This window comes from Otolemur garnettii, unplaced genomic scaffold (genome assembly GCF_000181295.1).
Source record: "Otolemur garnettii isolate 467f Iridium unplaced genomic scaffold, OtoGar3 scaffold00140, whole genome shotgun sequence".
NCBI classification, from domain to species: Eukaryota; Metazoa; Chordata; class Mammalia; order Primates; family Galagidae; genus Otolemur; species Otolemur garnettii.
In genome coordinates this window covers 787898-802510 of record NW_003852535.1, presented here as the reverse complement: position 1 = coordinate 802510, position 14613 = coordinate 787898, and the positions used below count along the sequence as shown (strand labels likewise).

Below are 14613 nucleotides of genomic sequence, written 5' to 3'. Positions count from 1 at the left end.
AAAAAAAAAAAAAAAATGCTTATTTGTAGTTATGCCCAGTTTCTTTGGCTTAGAGTCTACTTGTTATGTCCTTTCCAGTATCTTTAAACAAAGAAGCTGCAGTTATGGGTTGAAAAAGCAAGTCTTCTAATAATCTCCCTTTTTTAAGCCAGTAATCCATCTTTAAATATAAGAGAAATGTTATAAAGTTTCATTTTCTTCCATTTTAGAACAGAATTAAATGCTAAAATAAATTGTAAATATTTTAAAGCATTAGAAGTTTTACCAAAAGTTTTCACAAGTTGTACTTGTTGCTCAAAAGCACCAGGAAAATGCTAAGGTTTCAAAATAATGACTTATTAGGCAATAATGAAATTTACAGAAAAATTACAGCAGTTATAACCAAAGAGCAGGAGCATTGTAGAAGTACTGGGAACAGACTGAGCTCATCCTTGAAAACGTCTATATTTTTACTTTAAAGTACTACCTTAAAAATTCTAAGAAACACAGAAATACGGAATCACACATTTCATTAGCCAGAGACTGATGATGTCACCACCATCATTTGGCCTCTGGAACATGCCACTGTATACTGGCGAGGGAATGAGAGTGATAAAGGCAAATACTGTATTAATGTCACAATGAAAATAATTTTTTGACTTTGTGCTTATAAAGAGTCTGAGTGACCCACAGTGTCCCCAGACCACATTCAGAACTAAATTCAATACTGCACTGTCCAAAATTCACAAGTGACTCCTCAGATCTCTCCCAAAACAGGGCCTAAACTTACCGGCTTCCTGATGGGTCAGAGGAAAACAGCCCATAACTAGCATAGAGCCTGTCACCAGGGAAACCGGAATGCAGTCCCTAGTAAGTTGTTAGGTTGCCAGGCCTGACTTAATTGAGGAAGGTGGCTCAGAGACATAAAAAGAACACGTTTTCTAAAGCAGTGAATCCTTAACTTTACAGAAATCAGAGGATGGGAGAAAAAAAGAGTAGGTGGTCTGGGATTTTATACATGAAGGATCTCAGACTATCAAAACTCCTCTTCTAAGCTCTGTCACAAAAAAGGCACAAAAATGGAAAGGTAGAGTGAAAATCCAAGAACAGGAACATGGACATAATAATGAAGGAAGAGAGTTCAAAGAAATCAAACAGGAAAATAAAGGGAAGTGAGACAAGGCAGCAGAGCGGTCAAAAGAACTAGGAAAATACAGACAGAAACAGTCCCAGGTGAGTTCAGCTGTTACTTTGTTTCCCCCAGCCACAGTTGCAACATGAAGCAACTTACTTGCTGTTCTGACAACCTGTTTGTGCTCCAAAAATGGGAAGAAGATGAAGACTGAGTACGGAACCCATAGAGACCAACATGTGAGCCCAAGATTCAAAGTCCACAAATTCACAGGCACAGCTGAGAAATGGCTGCATCCCTCAGGTCGCTCAAAGGGGACCACTCTGGTAGGGAAAAAGAACTACTACAGTCAGTCGGGCTGCTAAGTTCCCATGTTGTCCTTCAGAGCAACAGGGAGCTTTCTCCTCAGGCCACAGGGTCAACACTGTACTTTCTAAAGAAAGGAATATGAAAGGAATCCCCACACGTGGTGGGACCCTACAGAGAGGAACCCTGCCATTTCCCCACTAACACCCAGACTACTTTTTTTGCACAGACAGTCTCACTTTATGGCCCTGGGTAGAGTGTCGTGGTGTCACATAGCTCACAGCAATCTCCAACTCCTGGGCTTAGGAGTTGCCTTGGCTTCCCGAGTAGCTGGGACTACAGGCACGTGCCACAACGCCCAGCTATTTCTTTGTTGCAATTTGGCTGGGGCCGGGTTTGAACCCACCACCCTCTGTATATGGGGCCAGCGCCTTACCCACTGAGCCACAGGAGCCATCCCAGACTTTTTTTTTTAATGGAGACAGTCTCAGTTTGTAGAGTGCTATGGTATCACAGCTCACAGCAACCTCAAACTCTTGGGCTCAAGAGCTTCTCTTGCCTCAGCCTCCCTAGGGTGGGGCTACAAGCACCTACCACAATGCCTGGCTATTTTTATTTGTTTGTTTCTTTGTTTGAGACAGAGCCTCAAGCTGAGCCCCTGGGTAGAGTGCTATGGCTTCACTGCTCACAGCAACCTCCAACTCCTGGGCTTAAGCGAGTCTCTTGCCTCAGCCTCCCAAGTAGCTGGGACCACAGGCGCCCGCCACAACACCCGGCTATTTTTTGGTTGCAGCCATTGTTGTTTGATGGCCCAGGCTGGATTCGAACCCGCCACCTTAGGTGTATGTGGCTGGCGCCTTAGCCGCTTGAGCCACAGGCGCCGAGCCTTTGTTTGTTTTAGCAGGCCTAGCCCAGGTTCTAACCTATCAGCCCCAGTGCATGTGGCCGGAGCCCTAACCACTGAGCACAGGCACCCAGTCAGCTCTGGTGACTTTGGATTTGGCCTTCCAACCATTGATAGCGATGCACATCACCACCATCACTATTTACAACAGAGAAATGTAGGCAGGCACTGAATGGGTTTTTTTCCCTTTAATCAATAAAATTGCCTAACAGCTGATTGGTTAAAAAAAAAGGGGGGTGGCACCTGTGGCTCGGTGGGTAGGGTAGCAGCCCCATACACTGACAGTGGCAGGTTCAAACCCAGCCCAGGTCAGACTGCAACAAAAAAATAGCTGGGCATTGTGGCGGGCACCTGTGGCCCCAGCTACTTGGGAGGCTAAGGCAAGAAAATCGCCTAAGCCCAAGAGCTGGAGGTTGCTGTGAGCTGTGATGCCCTCACACTCTACAGAGGGTGACAAAGTGAGACTCTATCTCTCTAAAAAAAAAAAACAAAAAACTAGGCTCGGCTCCTGTGGCTCAAGCGGCTAAGGCACTAGCCACATACACCCAAGGTGGCGGGTTCGAATTCAGCCCGGGCCGCCAAAGAACAATAATGGCTGCAACCAAAAAATAGCCGGACGTTGTGGTGGGCACCTGTGGTCCCAGCTACTTGGGAGGCTGAGACAGGAGACTCACTTGAGCCCAGGAGTTGGAGGTTGCTGTGAGCAGTGAAGCCATGGCACTCTACCCAGGGGGACAGCTTGAGGCTCTGTCTCCAAAAAAAAAAAAAAAAAACTAATAAAAATAAGCAAACAAATGTTTCGTTTTTGGCCAGGAGCTGAGTTTGAACCCACCACCTCCGGCATGCCCTACCCTTTTGAGCCACAGACACCACCCACAAACGTTTTAAAAAGAAATGTTAGAGCTGAGTGCAATGGCTCATAGCACTCTGGGAGGCTGAGGCAGGTGGATTGCCTGAGCTCACAGTTTCGAGACCAGCCTGAGCAAGAACAAGACCCTGACTCTACTAAAAACAGACAATCTGAGGCAAGAGGATCCCTTGAGCCCAAGAGTTGAAGGTTGCTGTGAGCTATGACACCATGGACTCAACCCAGGGCGACAGCTTGAGACTGTCTCAAATTAAAAAAAAAAAAAGCAGCGCCTGTGGCTCAAAGGAGTAGGGCGCCAGCCCCATATGCCGGAGGTGGTGGGTTCAAACCCACCAAAAACTGCAAAAAAAAGAGAAAAAAAATTCTTCACCTGATTACAGAGGAATTCCAAAATGCTCCCTTATTCGGACCTAGAGCTCTGTGGTACTCAGAGAAAATTCACTAAGTTGTTCAACTGGAACAATAATGACAATGAATATTCTGTGTAAAACTCTGCACTGCTGTCAGGTGCTGGTCCAAAAACTTTATACTCATTAATGCTTTTAATGCTCACAACTATACCTGTAAGATAGGTACTGTTCCTACTTCCATTGTATGGGTGAGCAAACAGGAACAGAGGGATTAAGGAAACTAAAACCATAGTAGAGGCTAATCCAGCATTCCAATCCAGAAAATGTAGGTGCAAAACCTGCTCTTAACCATAGCTGAACCACTTATTTGAAGTCAAAAAATGCTGGAATTGGCTTGGCACCTATAGCTCAGGCGGCTAAGGAGCCAGCCACATATACCAGAGCTGGCAGGTTCGAGCCCAGCCCAGGCCTGCCAAACAACAATGACAACTACAACCAAAAAATAGCTGGGCTTTGTGATGGGCACCTGTAGTCCCAACTACTTAGAAGGCTGAGGCAAGAGAATCACTTAAGCCCAGGAGTTGGAGGTTGCTGTGAGTTGTGACGCCATAGCACTCTACCCAGGGCAACAGATTGAGACTCTGTCTCAAGAAAATAAAATAAAATAAAGAAAAATGCTGGACTCTCACCTCTGCCAGAAGCCAACTCAATCAGTATGCTATGCTAGACCAAGACAGTCTTAAGGGGCCCCACTTCCTGTGACTGGAGACCCAGTAATTCAAATTCTCATGGGCAAAAAAACAATAACAACCCACTAGGGCCTCTAACACTACATTCAGAGACAGCCAATGAAAGCCATCTGTGGAGGGGTGGGAAGTGATGGGGTAAGCAAAGGCCCCTAAAGTAGAGGGCTGGGCACAGTAGCTCAAGCCTGTAATCCTAACACTCCGGGAGGCTGAGGCAGGAGGAACCCTTGAGCTCAGAATTTCAAGACTACCCTGAGCAAGAGCAAGACCCAGTCTCTACTAAAAGTAGAAAAACTGGCTGGGCATGGAGGCTCAGACCTGTATGTACCCTTGCACTCTGGGAGGTCAAGGTGGGTGGATTGCTTTAGCTCATGAGTTCTTGCCTGAGCAAGAGCAAAACCTCATCTCTAAAAAATAAAAATAAATAAATAATAAGGCCAGGCACAGTAGCTCACACCTGTAATCCCAGCACTTGGGAGGCTGAGGTGGGTGGATTACCCGAGCTCACAGGTTGGAGACCAGTCTGAGCCAGAGTGAGACTTCATCTCTAAAAATAGCTGGGCATTATGGCGGGCGCCTGTAGTCCCAGCTACTTGGGAGGCTGAGGCAAGAGAATTGTTTAAGCCCAGGAGTTTGAAGTTGCTGTGAGCTGTGATGCCACAGCATTCTACACCAAGGATGATGAAGTGAGACTGTCTCACACACACAAAAAAATAATAATAATAATAGCTGGGCATTGTAGTGAATGCCTGTAGCTCCAGCTACTCAAGAGCCTAAGGCAAGAGGATCTCTTGAGCCTAAGAGTTTGAGGCTGCTGTGAGCTATGATGCCACGCCACTCTACCAAGCAAGGGTAACAAAGTGAGACTCTGTCTCAAAAAAAAAAGGGGGGGGGGGCGGAGGAAAGAGGGAGCCACTCTGCATATGGGATATCAGTTACCAAGACAATCTCAGGGCAAAATGGTACTCAGAAGAAGCAATGAGTGGGTTATTGTAGTGGCAACAGGTACAGCCAGCACTCAAGGACAAGGACACTGGCTGGAACCCTCTCTGTAAGTAGTTTTGCTTACTACTTACCGAACTTTCACACTTGAGAATTTTCTGTTTAGTCGGGAGACTAGCTAAACAACCATGCACTGTTAGCAGTGCTGATGGTGGCATCTCAGAACCCGGCTTGGTCTTACTCCCTGAGAAAAACTCCACACTGCTGTTTCAGGAAGTACCACACATGTGGTGAAAGACAGATAATTCCTACCTTTCCTATGGGCTATCTCTTACACCTGACACACCTGCAAATTGCCAAAGATCAGAAACTATTCTTTTTCTGGTTTCTTTCCCAGCAGGCCTGGACAGTTCTGCACAGTCCCAAAAGGTCTGGAGTCTTAATGAATTCAGCAGCCAGATCACAGCAGTCAGGAGACCCAATTCCCTTCCACACCCACAAATGAGGAATCAACAGCAGACCCAGTCCCTGTCTCCTGCCCAGGCTGGGGATCTTTTGCCAAGCTGTGAATTTGGAGCCCCTTCGCAAGAAAAGCAGAATGTCTTACAGCTTCCAGTGAAAGGTGCATAAAACAAAGTTGCCCTGAAGTTCAGTATAGGGTGTGTAGAGAATGTCTCCTCCCTGGAGCAGAGGCTAAACTCAGAGACCCATTCAATGTTTGGGGAGGAGAAGGAGGAGGGGGTTGTTTACAGCGGGCTTCCAAGGGCTTCCAAACTCACGCCTGAAGGAACACAGTCCCAGAGGAGGCAGACCTTTGTATTGCCAACTTCCCAAAGAGCACACAGGAAAATAGGCCGAGGCTGCTCAAAACCAGCTCGACTGGTTCTACAGAAAAGCCTCTGGTCTGCTGCTCCACCTTCCTTAAGTTAAGAAAAAAGGCCAAAGTGGCTTGGAGCCAGTAATTGAACACACCCCTCCTTTCTCCCTGGGACCAAATGGCCCAGGAGATCACCCAGCCACCAGTATTAGTGTCTATCTCACCCTCTCTACTACCAAATCATGCGTGACCATATTGCTTTACATGTGTATATGTCTAAAATTAACGATTTGGTATACAAGAGGAAAAATATTTTTGCCCTTTTTGCCATTTTCTAGTGAGAAATGTAAGGAATAACTGGAAGTAGGTAGAAATGAGTGCCAACCCAAAGACAGACATCTGTGGAAAGAACTCCTCACAGGGACCAAGAGACTTCAAACATTCTAGACAAAAACAGAAATGCAAATAAAAAAGACTGGCCTATTTATACTTCCCAAAAGAAGAGCTGGTCTAGAGACAAGGAGTAGGAAATGGCATGCCTCCTCTGAGATTACTGGAAACCAAGAGGCGAGATTCTCTTTGGTGTTTTAGGTCAGCTATACTATCTCTGTCCAAATGATTTTCAGAGGCCTATACTAAAAAGGCTGTGATGGGGTAATAGTACCAACCTGCGTGGAGAGCTAATCTGGGGATGGCCTGCCTCTTCCCATGCCAGCATAGGTACAGGATTACTTTCCTCCCCACTGGGTTTACAAAGACTTACTCTTCCCTTTTCTGAGACAGAGGGGAAAAATGAGCAGATAACACTTCTCTGACTCACTCATGTTGCATGAAGACTGGAGAAAGCCTGGAAAACTTATGCTTCAAGTGCAAAAAATATAAATACTGGTATCTCCCACCAAGAGAAGGAAATTCAGCCACCTATCTAGTTTATCATTTTGCTGAACTTCCACTGAAGAAGAAAGGGTCAGGTTTAAACACCCACCCTTTCCACATCCCTCTCAATTTTTGCTTTGATGGGAAACTAATAAACCTGGCAGTGGCACCACAGCTGAAAGAGAATCAAACCCTTTCCATACCTCCTCTCAAGGTAGAGGTCTGGCAGCCCGTCTATAGATTAACCAAGCAGAAATTGAGGTGGTCCTGGTAACTGCAAAAAAGCCTCATCAGGCACTCTCAGAAAAGGAAGATGACTACCTTCCTCACCCTTTCCATTTGCTGGAGTTACTTCATCCCAATCCATTAATGGGCTTCAAAGTGCTGCTGGGGGAGTCCATTTAGCAGAGATGCTATCATGGGGCCAAAGGTGGCACCCAGCCCCCACCCCACTTGTCAATAATGGGCCGCAAAGTCTGAGGCTTGGCTGCACTCTAAGCATAAAATATTTATTCAAGTCAGCATAATACATATGTAGGAACATCATGGAAGGTCCTGGGAGAAATAAATGCTGGCCAGGTGGCTAAGTGCTCAATGGGAAAGAGTTCATAAAGGCCTGGGTTAGTCCTGGTCAAACCCTCACTCAGAATAGGGTTCTTCTGTCCAAAGGGAGTAGTCTCACTCACAAGAGATCTAACTCTGTAAACCTCTCAAACAAACGAATTCTCCATCTTTTCCTACTTCACAGTCATCAGTTCTGTTTAAGACGTTTATGCTAGGCTTGGCATCTGTAGCACAGTGGTTACAGTGCCTGCCACATACACCAATGGTGGCGGTTTCGAACCCAACCCAGGCCAGCTAAACAATGACAATTGTAACAAAATGACAACTGCAACAAAAAAACTAGCCAGGCATTGTGGCAGGCGCCTGTAGTCCCAGCTACAGGGGAGGCTAAGGCAAGAGAATCATTTAAGCCCAAGAGTTTGAGGGTGCTGTGAGCTGTGATGCCGCAGCACCCTACCAAGGGCAACAAAGTGAGACGCTGTCTCAAAAAAAAGTAAAAAAAAAAAAAGGTGGGGCCTGTGGCTCAGTGAGCAGGGCACCAGCCCCATATAACAAAGGTGGTAGGTTTGAACCTGGCCCCAGCCAAACTGCAACCAAAAAATAGCCAGGCCTTGTGGCAAGTGCCTGTAGTCCCAGCTACTCGGGAGGCTGAGGCAAGAGAATCACCCAAGCCCAAGAGCTGAAGGTTGCTTTGAGCTGTGATGCCACAGCACTCTATCGAGAGTGACAAAGTAAGAATCTGTCTCAAAAAAAAAAAAAAAAGACATTTATGCTAAAAAGAATCTCTGGCCTACTCTTTGGTCATGGCCTAAAAGATTCAGTTATCCCTGTGGAAACTTCATTTTAATCCGAAGCAGGTCAAGCTCCAACAACTACCTTTTATCTATCTGTTTAGCTACTTCCTGAAGTCCACAAAATGGAGAGAAACTATTATAATTTACTAGGTGTAGTTCTTTAAGCAGATTCAAAGGTTTTGATATGGCAACTCTATGAATTCTAGGGCTCCTACAGCCCTTGCTCTAACATCATCTCATTCTGATCTCTAGTACCAAGCAGAAAGCGAGGCTATATGGCCTGGTATCCACCCACAGCCTTGGCCAGAGGCAGCACCACCAAGGAGCCCCTGGCCAGAATCAAGGGACAGATCAGAGTTCAGACCCAGGGCATGGTGCTGCACAGCTTACAGAATTGTGGAGTGAAATGCCATGCTAATAGAGCCAGCCTACCTGGAGGACATCAAAAGCAAAAAACATTTAGCCAACATTAACATGGGATCCAGTGAATATTTGTGTTTGGAGTGGCACAGTTGTTCTTCACAGGATCTTATAACTTAGATTTGTTTTCTTCATCAGGACTTCCAAACTCCTCTTCCTATGACTGAGAGAATAAAAAATGCCACTCACCCCCTAGAAAACTGACAGCAGCCCCCTCCCTTGCCCACTCCAACAGAAAGGGGTAGAAGGAGATAGTGGAATGCTTCTGTTTTTTCTTAAGAGCCCTCTCCTCTCATAGTTTCTGAGCCCCAGAGATGGGGCAGGTCCCAAGCCATGTAGCCCTCCCCCAGGTGCTACAGAAAGCTCTAGCAGGTGAACTCTGGAAGTTGGGCCCTTCTCCATACTTGCTTGTTACTGCTGCTGCTGCTGGCTGGAAGACAAACAGTCATCTTGCTGATTGCTTTCACTACTGCCAAGCCTCCAGGCCAGCAGAGCCATTTGGAAAAGCAGCAAATAGAAAGCTTAGCTCACAGACTGAGAATCCCCAAAACTACCAGCCTCAGGTCAGAATCCTCCTTCTGCAAAAGGAAGAAGTCTGTGGCTATGAAAAAGCTCATCTGTAGCCAGGTGTCAAAAAAACATCTTAAAAGATAGGGCTTGATTTTTTTTTGTATCTCCTGCTTTCACTGTTACAAGCAGAGTCCACAGCAAACAGGCAATCTCCCTGCAACCCAAGGTTTATTTTTATGCTTCAACATTTTCTGTCTGTGTGTCTGTTTCAGACATGATCAAAGACCTCCTGGAAACAGCTTCTCATCAGCCACATTTTTAAAGAGGGAGAGGAAGAGCAAAAAGGAGACTGGAGACAACCAGTGGTGTTTGTTTACCTATTTGAGGTGAAATCAGTTTAAATAACTGAAATCTAAAAAAAGTGATACAGGACCTTTGGGTGGAGGGAATCAGCCCGACCAAATCCCTTGAGTTCTGTTTTGTTTTGAGACAAGAGTCTCAACTATGTCACCCTCCGTAAAGTGCTGTGAAGCCACAGCTCACAGCAACGTCTAACTCTTGGGCTTAAGCAGATTCTCTTGCCTCAGCCTTCCCAGTAGCTGGACCTACAGGCACCTGCCACAAAGCTCAGCTATTTTTTTTGTTGCAGTTGTCACTGTTGTTTAGCTAGCCCAGGCTGGGTTCAACCTGCCAGCCTGGGTGTATGTGGCCAGCACCCTACCCGCTGAGCTGCGGGCGCCACCAATTTTTCTATTTTTAGTAGAGCTCAAGTAATCCACCTGCCTTGGCCTCCCAGAGTATTAGGATACAGGTGTGAGCCTCCATGCCCAGCCAGTTTTCTACTTTTACTAGACTGGGTCTTGCTCTTGCTCAGGGTAGTCTTGAAATCCTGAGCTCAAGGGTTCCTCCTGCCTCACCCTCCCGGAGTGTTAGGATTATAGGCATGAGCTACTGTACCCAGCCCTCTACTTTAGGGGCCTTTGCTTACCCCATCACTTTCCACCCTTCCACAGATGGCTGTCATTGGTTGTCTCTGAATGTAGTGTCAGAGGCCCTAGTGGGTTGTTATTGTTTTTTTGCCCATGCGAATTTGAATTCTGGGTCTCTAGTCACAGGAAGTGGGGCCCCTTAAGACTGTACTGATTGAAGTGGCTTCTGGCAGAGGTGAGAGTCCAGCAATTTTCTGTATTTTTTTTTAAATAGATTTATTTATGCATTTATTTTGGCCGGGGCTGGGTTTGAACCCGCCACCTCCAGCATATGGGGCCAGAGCCCCTACCCCTTTGAGCCACAGGTGCTGCCCAAGAAGAGATTTCTTGCTTTTACTTGTTGGCAGATCTATTCCAAAGGTTAGTGCTTCTGATATCCTGGCCTTATGACCAGAAAAGCTGCTGCTTGTCTTTTTTCTTGTTTTAAAGAATACAGGCACCTGCTTGGAATAGGTGCATCCAAGTCCCTGCTTTTGCTGGGATAAGATTTTAGTTGTATTTTTGTTTGTTTGTTTTTTTGAGATAGAGTCTTACTTTGTTGCCCTCGGTAGAGTGCCGTATCCTCATAGCTCATAGCAACTTTAGACTCTTGGGCTCAAGCAATTCTCTTGCCTCAGCCTCCCAAGTAGCTGGGACTATAGGTGCATGCCACAACACCTGGCTTTTTCTCTCTCTCTTTTTTTTTTTTAAAGATATGAGGTCTCTCTCTGGCTCAGGCTGGTCTTAAACCTGTGAGGTCAGGCAATTCACCCATCTTGGCCTCCCATAGTGCTAGGATTACAGCCACACCAGGCCAGATGAGACTTAAGTTGATGGTGTGATTGGCTACCCTGAGAACTACAGTAGAAGCTATAAAGTGGCTCAGGGGAACCTAACACCATAAAAAGTAGAAACAGGATAAGTAATGCATAACTGGAACAGGATAACAATGTATGTAACTACTACTCTGGACAAAGTTATTAAAAGTGAGTAGCTTACATCCCAAAATGGCTACTGATTACTGCTGTCATGAAATCAGTGGATGTGCCCAACAGTGGAGTCCCTACTATGCAAATCAGCAGTATACCAGGCACCTGAGAGGAAATCAATGCACACATCACACACACACACACACACACACACACACACACAAAGATGGCAGTACAATACATTTACATTTAGTAAACAATACAGAGAAAACACATTGAGGTAGTCTGTTATTCTACTTTGCCAAACACAATCCCCACCACCACCACCAATGAAAGAGTAGGCACTCTCCAAATGCCTGAGGGTGCCAGTCAGTCACTTGGCCTCCTCCTACCAGCTCATAGTCAAGGTGTGGAAAGTTCTCTGGTTCAGCAGGGCTTACCTGCTAAAACAAAGATAGTGAGAGGAAAAAGACTGGAATAAGCAACCTCAAGAAGGGCTAGAGAAAGTGGTTCCCAGGAAGGAGTGAGAAAGAGCTGGCAAGGAAGGGAGAGAAAGATGGAAAGACACAACCATGTTCCTCTCTGTCCAAAGACCTCTGTCTCATGCAGAACCAGCTGCCAAACGCAGTGATGAAATGGAAATTAACCATCCCTCCCCTTCAACCTCTATTTCATTCCCAGAAGCAAACAATCCATCAGTAATAAATAAAAGGATCAACCCAGCAGAGAAAACCTCTGTCCAGAACTCCTACTGAGTTCTTAACTGCCCAGATGATATGGGGGGAGGGGTATAATGAAATAGAAAAACACAGTAAATGAAAGGAGGTAGAATTTTTCAGAAAAGGATGTTAACATGCAAGAGAATATAACAGCAGTTAGAGTTACAAAGAAAGAAGGGAACAAGAGGAAACAAAGGGTGTAATGAAGGAAAAGAATGCAAAAAGCAGCCGCAGCCGCAGCCGCAGGGCAGATTTGTCAAGTTGAGTTATTTTGGCCTAGTAAAGGTCTCCACCTAGAAAGGTATGAGAGGCAAGGGACTCTCCACAAAATAGTCAGCAGCGGACACTGGAGACAGTGGAAGAAAGGGGAGGGGAGGGAAAGTGGATGCCTCTCAGCTCAGAGGTGAGATGACACAAAAAAGCTAAGGATTGGGTGACAAACGACAGCAGTGATTGCCAGGAGGAGAAGGAGCATGGATGGTGGTGAGGCTGAAGTGCTGCTCAAGAAACTGGCAGGCCCAAAGCCTGGACTTCCTGGGAATTACAAAGACTAGCCATAGGAAGGGAATGGACAAGAGTATATGGTAGGGACAAGTAGGACAGTGTGAAAAAGGCAGGAGACTAACGTGAAGATGAAAGGCGACACTGATTAACCAGCATAGTAAGGAAGATGGGGTGAGGGTGGAGAAACAGGAAGGCAACACGCAAAGAGGAAGACACTGAGAAATGACAGACATGAGAGCGGAGAGAGAGAAAGCCACCATGGTTTGTGTTGTAGACGCAAAGGCAGAAAGGTAAAAACTGTAATGCACCAAGCCCCAGGAAAGGGCTGAGCAACAGGTTGTGTTTTGAGTTATCTTTTCACTGGAAGGAAGAGCCCAGGGAGCAGGCTGGTAGAACTGCACAGCAAGAAACAGAAGGCCCAAGAACTTAAAATCCAAACAGCAGGGGAAAGAGAACAAGAGACTCAAAGACTCTGAGGGGTATGATGAAGCCTGCGAAGCCTCAAAGTCAACCTGTGGGAAAAGTATGCGCATGTCAGCTGTATGGGAAACACGGAAGCGACAAATGCCAGCGCCAATAACCAGGGAGCTCCAGGAGGAAAGAAGGGAAAGTGATGAGCAAAGAGTAGGCGAACGATTTGCAAAGGTGATGAGGGTGGAGCTGGTGGGTTGCAAGCAAGAGGCAGAGTACAATTTGGAAAAGATGCTGGAGAGAAAAGGCTGGGGAACTGAAAAGGGACAGGGATGGAGAACACACTCCGGGGCAAGCACCCTAAGGGCGATAACCAGGGACTGGGAGAACCGGTGCGGGCGGACGGGAAGCAAGGCAAGAGAGATAAAGGGAAGAGGTGGACAACAGTCTGTGGCAAATCGCGGGGTACTTGTTATTCGAGAAGCCGGAGGGTGGTTGCTTTAAGCGTGGGTGGAGGAAGACCAAAAAGGCCCCTAAGAGAAAAAGGGAAGAGAAGGGGAAGCCGGGGAGGTAACACGGAAGAGCGCAGGAGGGCGGTGAGGGGAGAGAGGGATTGGCAGAAAGACAAGTGTGCAGCTTGGAGTCAGGACAAGGTGGGTCCCAGGTCAGGACTCTGAAGGGGGATGTGCTGGGCCAGAGCCGAAAGCCGGATGACAGGGCAGCTGAAGCTTGCAGGATGGCAACAGGGGCACGAGGAGAGAGGAGGAGGGAGGAGACTCTGCAAGGTGCAGGGGCCCAACCAGAGAATTTGGGGAGCCCTCGGGGCTCCTTACCTGCTCCGTGTCCCTTTCGTTCAGCGTGGGTAGGGGGGTCCGGGCACTGGACATGGCGCCGGTATTTCAGGGGAGGGAACCGAGAAGCTTGGAGGAAGGGAGGGAAGGGAAGGCGCGGAGCCCAGCCGGGCGGGGCTTCTCACAGCAGGAGAACCGGCCGCATGGGCCCCGGCCGGGGGTGCGGGGAGGCCGGGCAGCCGCTCACGCCAGCCCGGGGATGCGCCGCTCGGGCTAGGCCGCGCCCGCTCCGAGCGGCTCCGGACCGCACCCCCCCGACCCCCGGCTGGGCTGTGCCGCCTTTCGGCCGGGCCGCGCCGCTCCGCCTACTCTCTGCCGCCGCAGCCGGCCGCCTGCCTCGCTCCTCCCCTGCCCTCAGCGGCACTGCTCCGCGCCCGGCACACAGGCAGCCGCCGCCGGACCTGCTGCTCCCAACATGGCCGCCACCACCGCCGGCCCTCGGCTCTTTCCGCCGGCAACAGCCGGAAATATCCGAAGCTGTTAGAAACAGGAGGGGAAGCGCCTCTCCTCCCGGCCACAGACTACGGGTGAATTCCGGAAACAGCCGAAGACGGTAAACCTCCTCCGCCCCCAGGGACGCGCGCTCCTCCTCGATTCCGAAGGCAAAGCTTCGGCTCTGTTTACGGAAATCCACGAAAAGACTCCGGGTACCCTGGAGCCATCCAGCCACGCCCACTAGCCGCCCCCGCCCACTTCAAGCTAGCTTTCGGTAGTTTCCGGAAACACCCGAAGCCGCCCCGCGTGTAGAGCGGGCCACGCCCCCGTCCTGCCGCGCTTCCGAGTGCAGTCGTCGGCCATTTCCGGCAACACCCGACACTCGCCGATCACCCGATCATTTCCCGGGATAGCTCTCAAAGTCTGAGTCTCTTCGTTTCTTTCCGTCAGTTTTCGGATATTTTCAAACCTTGAACAGGATGCATGGGTTACTAAATACAAAATAAGAATGTTGGCTGTCCCTACGATTGGCATCCTTTGGTTCTACAGCAACTTCCTGCCTGCATTTCTGTTCATCTGTTGGTCAGC

At 47.9% G+C, this 14613-nt stretch overlaps 1 protein-coding gene across 4 annotated transcripts in view; it reads right to left on the bottom strand.

The window, feature by feature from the left end:
• Positions 1-14212, bottom strand: part of MARK2 (microtubule affinity regulating kinase 2) — a 73613-nt gene extending 59401 nt beyond the window's left edge. For 2 of the 4 annotated variants that reach the window (XM_012810721.2, XM_023518473.1), the window contains exon 1: positions 13573-14212. In XM_012810721.2, coding sequence (XP_012666175.2) covers positions 13573-13626 — 54 coding nt within the window. In that variant the 5' untranslated portion in view covers positions 13627-14212. The remainder of the gene's footprint in view (positions 1-13572) is intronic. The other 2 variants (XM_023518471.1, XM_023518472.1) reach the window with 1 other exon arrangement.
• Positions 14213-14613: the final 401 nt, after the last annotated feature.